Here is an 8868-nt window from a genome sequence, read left to right as displayed (position 1 = left end):
TGAGAGAAGATGATCGCTGCGACTCGCATCGATGGCTGCTGCAGCCGATCCGCGGCTATAGTTACTAGAGCTACTACTAGTACTACTATGTAGTGAGCGTAGTGCTGTCGAGGGTCTATGTCCCCCGGGCGGTACTGGCCGGAGCGTTACCCCTGGTACTGTCCGCGGTATACACGGAACTCTCTGGTACTAATGCTATAATGCCGAACCGTAACCTCGTCTTATCACTAACGAGTCTAGGGAGTCGCTACCGCCTAACTCCCTACCGAACCCAAAACCCTAAAACCCTAATCTTAACCTAAACCCTAAATCCTAACCTCTACCATATTAAAAGTGACCAGCGGTACGTTTCCGGTTTATACCGGACCGTACCACATGCGTACGTTCCGGGCAGTACCCTGGGGGACATAGCCCTATGAGCAGTAGGCCTACTTAGTCACTCAGTACTGCTGAGAGGGTCTATGTCATAATATCCCCCGGGGTACTGCCAGAACGTACCCTGGGTAGGTCCGGTAATACCAGAACGTTAACCCTGGTACTATACAATTATGGCCGGACTGTACCTACGCCTACTTCCACTAACGAGTCTAGGGAGTCGCCTAGCCTACTCCACTAAGAGTCTAGGCAGTCGCCTACAACCTACTCCACTAACGAGTCTAGGGAGTCGCCTACGCCTAACTCCCTTAACCCTAACTCTAACCCTAACCTAAACCCTAACCCTAACCCTAACCCTAACCCTAACCCTTAATTCCTACCCTAACATATAAATAGTTACCAGGTACGTTCCGGCGAGTACCCTGGGGCGACACTAGACCAATGAGCCTAGTACTAGTAATACTACTGACTACTACTAGTACTGAGTAGTAAGTACTAGTAGTAACTGAGCTGCTCGTAGAGCGTCTATGTCCCCAGGGTACTGCCGGACGCTACCTGGGTACGGTCCGGTTATACGGATTGTACCCTGGTCATTATTTGATATGGTTAGCCGTTAGAATTAGGGTTTAGGGAGTAGGCGCTAGGTGACTCCCTAGACTCGTTAGTGAGTACGGGAGTACGGGTCGGATATTGAGATAGTACCAGGGTACGCTCCGGCGTACCCCGGGGGGACATAAGACCCTCTCAGCCTAACTAGTAGTACTCAGTATACTGCGTGCCTGAGAGGGTCTATGTCCCCCATGCCAGGTACTGCGCGAACGTCCCTTGCCGCGCTCCGGTATATCGCGAACGCTACCTGGTACTGTCTAACATGCCGGAACGTACCCTGGGTAGCGGTCGCGCGCTATGACCGGAACGTACCCTAGGTACGGTCGGTATACCGAGAGTACCCTGGTTACTATCTAATATGCCCGCCGTACGCTACCTCGAGCCTACTCCACTAACGAGGTCTAGGAGTTGCCTACGCCCTACTCCTAACCTAACCCCTAACCATATCAAAATGTAGTTTACCAGGGTATGTTCCGCAGCAATGACACCCTATTGGGGGGGGAGGGGGGAAACATTAGGACCCTATTGCAAGCACAAAGAAACTTTCAGTTAACTTCTTAGGCCCACTAGGGGCCTAGCAGTTAGCATTCAGCAGGGTGAATGATCTGAATGAGCCTACGCAAGCCCATGGCATTCAGCTCTCTCAGAACTATAGCCTTCGCTTCTGCCCACATGGCCACAGCTGTATAGCACAAACTATGTTAAAACTGGCGGCAATGCGAACTGCTCCCACGCTCCCACTGCTCCTCCACAAAAAACGGCTCACAGAACACGCAAAATGCCCTTTTAACGTTATTATCTACATCGAGTGATCAACCTCTTACCTATCTTTTTGAACACTTTTCACAACTTTACACCATGCATCCCTATGATCTAATTAGATCTATTCATTTATTCCTCAAACTCTGGAACTTCAAAGGCTTAGCCCTACTTCAACTGCTGCAAGTTCCGCATTCCCGGTTATCCGAAATGTAGCCAAAAAACATGGAGCGGCATTACTCATGGATGGGTTGGTGTAACTGCACTTTTATTTTTATCATAATTAACATGTTGATGGCAACCTTGTAATCATGCCGCCATGCTATACCCACACACCTATGGAGTAAATGTGCGCTAACCCTCGTTTTTTCTTGTGCATCCGTTCCTCGTGGGACAGAGAGGCCAAGTCAGTCGAGTTTCCTTAGCCCAAATGCCCAGACGGACTTTTTTGGTCACACCAAACCCACACCTTTGCCCAAAAACCACACCAAATCCACCAAAATCGTCTGGTGTTCGGTCATTGGTCAGAGGACAACTCGGACTAGGAGCAGTATGGCTTGCCCAGTTTCAACATAAGTTTGCGCTATAGCCCTTGTGGCAGACGAAGTGCGCTATTGCTTCTAGAGCCTACGCGCGGGCCATAGTACATTATCGTCCGGTTTCACACTACCGACTTTATGTTGTCAAATGCGCGAGTTGGACCAATTCGGCCAACACTGAGTTGGCAAAATAGAACTGTAATAGAGTCTCCCAACTAGTTGCTCTTGGACCCATTGCTCGCGCGCTTTTGGTTTACACTGCCGCATTGCGTTGGTATAGTTGCCGGAAGTTGGTATCCAATTTCGCCAATTTAAGTTCTGCATAAAGTCGTAGCTAGTCGGTGAAGCCTCAGCACTTAACAGTACACACACGCTAGACGAGGGCGTCAGGTTGCAGCAGTGCCACGTCGTCGACTCGGTATCAACCAATATTGGTGATGCACTGCCATACAGAAAAGATCATTCATATATGTCTAAGTCATATACCAGTCGTGACATGCAATCCTTCACACTCATAGCCACAGCATACTGCCTGCCACACATTTATTGATGACATAGGCCTTCTTGCATTCAGAAATGACAGAATATTATTAAATACAAGTATATGCACCCCAATTTCTAAGGGCATACATGCAGGCCACTTGTATGGCTAACAATCTGCCATGATTGGCGTTAACATAGATCCATAATCCTATTCTGCCATTTGACGTTAAATCTTCGCTAAAGTACTGCAGTTTTAAGATTGATATCGCGGTTAATTCTTTATCATGACAAATTAGCTTTTATCCGAGTCTCTCAGTTTCCCCACCTTGCCAATCATTTTTTACTAAGTTTCCATGCATTTACATGCAACAAACTTAATGTTTACTTTTAACTTCTGGATAGCGTGTCCCTGTGAATTCTTGTGTGATGGAGCCAGTTATCAGCTAATGCGAAAAACCACTGCTGGTGAATTGACAGGTCAATCAAAAACAATGCAAGACAAGAATCTGATCCCAGTTAAAGGTAAGCACATGCTACAGTATTTCGCTGAGCAAATAGACATAATAGGTTGACAGGCGAGGGGTATAATTACTACAGATTATAGGCGGCTAAAACATCAATCTAACACAAAACAGAGTATAACTGTTAGCCAAGGAGATAAATTCTCCTACCCTCCTTCGCCTATTTATGTCCTCTACGGGCTCCTAGCCTGGCTCCGATACGTGCAGCGCACGACTGCACAATAGACACGCAATCTCTTCGCCGCTTGTCTTCGTCCTTCTTCCCGCATTTGCGCCACCTCATATCTATTTCACTTAAATGGGAGATGTTATATCTAGGTGTCTAGGGTTATTTCAGTAAATTTAGGTTATAATTTACGCTACATAAAAAGTTTCATGTTCAATACACCTTTAGAAATAATTATTAAAAAATGTTTTAAAACTAACCGACTACAGTTTGATTACCAACCGACGGCTGGCCGCCACTCAGCGCACGATCTGATAAAGTTTCGCGCAAAACCACTTTCCAGCCAGGCGTTACAAACCGAAGGGTGTTTCTTATTTATTCATTTAAAAGCAAAACGGATTTGTACTATCTTATAAACGACATTATAGTTTCAGTTATAATATGGATAAATTTGCCCTAAATGATATCGTTCGTTAAAATAGCATTTATGTATAAATATAATTGCACTTTTGTGATTAGCCCTCGGTCTGTAACGTGCAAAATAAATTGTCAAATACGCAACTTTTTCGGGGTGGCAGCACGGTCGCGGGTGTTGTGACGCCGTTCAAATTTCGTAGCGTTGATGTGTAAATAATTATAACAATTAAATTAGGTATCTGGTAACAAATACGTGTGGGTATAGACGATTCGTTATACAGTAAGTACAGTTGTATGCAGTAAAATCCTAGAGGCTACTGTCCCTTTAACCTTATCTTGCTGAACAGTGAAAGCTATATGTTTCGTTTTGATTTTGTTATGTGGATTCCCTTAATCTTTCTTCAATAAAATTCACTATTTTATTAGGACAACTTGTGGTGTATTAAACCTCATTTTTGTTTACAGGATCCAGAGCTCAATACACTCCCCCGTGCCTCTGCTTTTGCATCAGAATGTCCAATGTCCACGGCGGAGAGAACAACATATGCCAGTGAATGTCCAATGAAACAGGCTGAGGAGGGATGCGACATTGATCCGTCTAACATGGTATGTGTCAGCGCAAACCAACAATAGCAGCATATGAAGCTGCGCTGTCTGCTCGAATCTAAACACTGCATGAAGTTGTTTTTTCTCCTATATGTGTTATTGCAAATTATTCGAATTTTACCCATTCATTTTCTTCCCTGTAGATGCCGCCACCAAACCAGCGACCAGCACCTGACCAGCCGTTCATGTTGGATTTGGGTCGGCAGGTGTCCAGCATCCCGCGCTCGGGTGCAGACGGTTACTGGACCTATCCCTCCCAGCAGATGTTCTGGAATGCTATGCTCAGAAAAGGTAAGACCATCTTCAGATGAAATAGACGCTACCACTCGAAACAAATAACTCGCAACTGTACTTACGGTGCTTGCCTCGCATCTGACACGTCGTTAAGATGAGCTCGTTTGCTTGTCTTGCGGTGATCTTTCTCGTCTTCAGCACAGGAATCGAAAGCAAATTTCTTCTATTGATCTTAAGAATGCTGGTACTCCTACAAGGATAAAACTAATAGTCACCAGGAAAATTTCGACACTGGTATGTAACATAGTGAAGCTTCTCCCAACGATTACGACTAGACCTTATTATTTCTCACGCTTGTGTTGTCTCTCGAATGCATTAACATTGCTAATAATTCTGCCGGATAGGATGGCGGTGGAAAGAGGAAGACCTTTCTTCAACGGACATGGCACACATCATCCGCATACATAATGTAAACAACGAGATCGCTTGGCAGGAGGTGTTGAAATGGGAGGCGCTACACGCGCGGTAAGGGCAACTCACAACTCACGACATCTTAGCCACTCCACAAAACAGTTCATCTAAATGCAAATGGTGTATTGCGCTTTGCAAATGCTTGAATTGACCAATTACTAATGTTTAAAAAAAAATTATCCTCTAAAGTCGGTGCATTTTTGTGTCATTAGACCGTTACTATTAAGTTTTGCTATAGAAGATTTGATTTTATCAGGTCTTGATATCTGTTGTCTCCATTTACTTCAGTGAATGTTCGAATCCAAAGCTCCTGAAGTTTGGAGGAAAGGCAAAAGATTATTCTCCAAGAGCCAGAATGCGACATTGGCTTGGGTTAGTACGACCGCTGCTGCATCCTTAAGCTTGCCGTAATTTGGCTAAAATATCGTGCTAACACAACCCGGAGTGTTCACACGAGAATCGAGCTTAATCAAGGCTTAGCTGGCTAGGTATAATATAGACTGGTACCCGGTCGACAGTTCCACACGCTACACTAACGTCGTGTAGCGAACGGGTACCAGTCTAGGTAAGTGCACTACAGTTTCGCAATCCGAAATTGCGTTCACACGACAGACAATACGCGGCCAGCGTGGTGCCGAATATACGCGGCTTATTCAGTACCGTACTGAAATACGCGGCTTACTCAGCGCGGTGAGTAAGCCGCGTATTTCGGTACGGTACTGAATAAGCCGCATATATTTTTACCGTGGGAACTCTCAAGTACGGTACTGAAATCCTCGTGTGAACGCAGCTATAGTCTCTGTCATTGTTCAAAAATAATCACCAATATTAAGCCACTATGCTCATTATCCATCATACGCCAAAACACACGAGCAAATGAGATGCAGGTTAATCCCTAGGTTCCGCAATAATTGAAAGATAATTAAAGTAACTAATGTGTAATTAGCAAGTAATTAGTCAGGGTTTTGGCAGGTACGAGCTTCCGTTCGACCGGCACGACTGGATCGTGGACCGCTGCGGCACGCGGGTGCGTTACATCATAGACTACTATGATGGAGGCGAGGTGGATTCGGCGACTGGTCAGTTCTGCCTGCTGGATGTCAGGCCGGCGATGGACTCGTGGCAGAACATCTGGGATCGGATGACGGTAAGGGGAGCGTGCGCATTGCTGATGCTACAGCGTCGGGAAATGTCTGCGGTGGACGGAGCAGGCAGGCATGAAGGCTCAGCATATATGCTCAGTGTATATATATAAATTAAACAGTCCATTATTTAAGCCAGGCGCCCCGACGTCAGAAACAAAAGTCGCAACGTTAGTGTTAACATTACCTTGTTCTCGTAGATCGAATCGCTATACACTGCGTAGAAGAAACTCGTAACTTTACCGTATTTCTGTCAACTGTCTATGATGAAAAGTTAATGTTAAGGCTGTTTTTTCTGATAAGGGCCCCCAGGTTTTGGCAGCTACGTCTACATTGGCAGCTTGTCAGCGAAATAATTCTCGTTGGTAAATTAGCGCATTTTCTTGGCACCAGGTGGCGTGGGCGAGGTGGACAGTAAGCGAGCAGCAAGAGTCTACTCCCATTCCGAAGCCAATCACAGAAGAAAGCACTAAGTCATAGACAGAAGTTGGTTAAGCGATCATTCGCGTTCGCCCCCCCCCCGTGGAATACTTTTGTATAATGTCAGGCTCTGAGATTGATACCCGACCACCTCTCGTTAATATTTATGAAATACTGTTATACACCAAAGGTAGTCAAAGCACAAATATGCCAAGATGCAGTGTATTGCCGAACATTTATCGGTGGTGTTCGTTTCACGTTGGTGGTTGTAGTAAAGGACGATTTTTATATTAAATACTTGTATGACTGGCAGTAAATATTGATCAGTGTCAGACCATTTGATTGTTAATATTAAATATAGATGATATAAGCAAAATTTGTCATTGTTAGAACTGATGAATTTTTCATATTAGTTGTTATAGCAGTGACATGTGTTTTTTTACTGCTTTCTTGCATTCTTTTGCTCAATACACTACTGTCTCCCTACTTTTTCTTATCACTAGTTTCTACCTCTATTAAAAGTTTCTACATCTCAACCTTCATTTGATTTGACATTAATGTCATAGTGCACTAGCTTATATATTCATTAGAGCTGGTACAATTAAGTATCTAGATGATCTAAATTTCATTTTGTGGATCTTATATAATAATTGTAGGCTATAATAATTTGATCTGATTAACTTCTTCTGGTACTGCGAATACTCCATTAGTAACGAATGACGAAATATATCCCTTTTTACATGTCATACAATAAAAAATAATACCCCATATATGATACATCTATCTATATATTCTGATATATATATACATATATATACAGTGGCGTCCGCAGATAGAAGCACTGGAAACACAGTTGGGGGTTAATTTTGGGTTAAACTATTTTGTTCCTACATTTTATTCCTAAATCTCTCTCGCAAGACTCACCAGATTGCATCTCCAGCTGTCTACCATTCAAAAATTTTCAGGGCACATGCCCCCAGACCCCCCTAGCATGCAGTGCGCCGACGGCGCTTGCTTTTTATTATCACTGAGGATTTTATCCTTCTGTGCTATATATATATATATATATCAAGAGCGTATAAAGAAGCGTATTATTTATTTATATAATATATTATTTAGCAAATAATATATTATATAAATAAATAAAACATTATTTAACATATAATATATTATTTATTTTATAAAGACATTATTTAGCAAATAATGACTTTATACGCTAATTAATATATTATATAAATAAATAATACATTATTTAACAAATAATATATTATATAATAAAATAATACATTATTTAGCAAATAATACATTATTTAACAAATAATACATTATTTAGCAAATAATACATTATTTAACATATAATATATTATATAATTAAATAATACATTATTTAGCAAATAATACATTATTTAACATATAATATAAATAAATAATACATTATTTATTATATAAAGGCATTATTTACTTACTCCCTGGCAGTACCCACTATACTCACTACTCAGGGAGACATAGACTCTATCAGCAGTACTATACTAGTACTATTAGCCATAGAGTAAGTAGTACTAGTAGTATATCCCTACCTACTATCCCTAATAGTAATACCCCCCTAATAGTAGTACTATAGTAGCTATCACTATCACTGAGTATCAGTATCACTACTACTCAGAATACTAGTACTGCTGATAGGGTCTATGTCTTCCTGGGTACTGCCGGAACCACAGCTAGGCACTTGAAGCGTTTCAATAAAATATAAAGCTAACTAAATACGAAATCTATTTACTTAGTACAAAATTCTTAATGTTTCTATGCTATAGGCCTACTCTCTTTCACCTATTATCGCCTATAGTTTCCTACCATTGCATTACCGGCAGCCATTGCTCTCGCGGCGCGACTGTTGCACGCTTGCACTAATATATAGAGTTGAGCACTGAGTACCACCCCCATGCTATAATTTAAAAGCTTGGAGAATTAACCCTGATATATATATATATATATATATATATATATATATATATACTATACTATCTTACTTACTTACTACTAACTATACTAACAACTAATAATAGTAGTAAGTAAGTACGTAACTAACTAACTACTTACGTTACTTACTTACTTACTTAGTACTAATA

General features: G+C 42.0%; 2 protein-coding genes across 10 annotated transcripts in view; one reads left to right on the top strand and one right to left on the bottom strand.

The window, feature by feature from the left end:
- LOC106816762 (cytochrome c-type heme lyase-like) overlaps window positions 1-7519 on the top strand; it is a 14795-nt gene extending 7276 nt beyond the window's left edge. For all 4 annotated transcript variants that reach the window (XM_014821387.1, XM_014821386.1, XM_014821384.1 and 1 more), the window contains exons 3-8: window positions 4335-4475; window positions 4619-4766; window positions 5114-5234; window positions 5469-5552; window positions 6153-6327; window positions 6716-7519. In XM_014821387.1, coding sequence (XP_014676873.1) covers window positions 4335-4475; window positions 4619-4766; window positions 5114-5234; window positions 5469-5552; window positions 6153-6327; window positions 6716-6802 — 756 coding nt within the window. In that variant the 3' untranslated portion in view covers window positions 6803-7519. The remainder of the gene's footprint in view (window positions 1-4334; window positions 4476-4618; window positions 4767-5113; window positions 5235-5468; window positions 5553-6152; window positions 6328-6715) is intronic.
- LOC106816763 overlaps window positions 1-8868 on the bottom strand; it is a 27093-nt gene that overhangs the window by 9454 nt on the left and 8771 nt on the right. For 5 of the 6 annotated variants that reach the window (XR_001394932.1, XM_014821388.1, XM_014821389.1 and 2 more), the window contains exon 3: window positions 4832-4959. Coding sequence is in view for 5 of the 6 variants with exons in the window: in XM_014821388.1 (XP_014676874.1) it covers window positions 4832-4959 (128 nt within the window). In the remaining variant the exon portion in view is untranslated. Of the gene's footprint in view, window positions 1-4830; window positions 4960-8868 lie in introns of all 6 variants that reach the window. The other variant, XM_014821392.1, reaches the window with a different exon arrangement.

The sequence above is a fragment of the Priapulus caudatus genome, unplaced genomic scaffold, assembly GCF_000485595.1.
Source record: "Priapulus caudatus unplaced genomic scaffold, Priapulus_caudatus-5.0.1 Scaffold1480, whole genome shotgun sequence".
Lineage (NCBI taxonomy): Eukaryota > Metazoa > Priapulida > Priapulimorpha > Priapulimorphida > Priapulidae > Priapulus > Priapulus caudatus.
The sequence above is the reverse complement of the archived record's forward strand: the minus strand, read 5'-3'. Positions and strand labels throughout refer to the sequence as shown.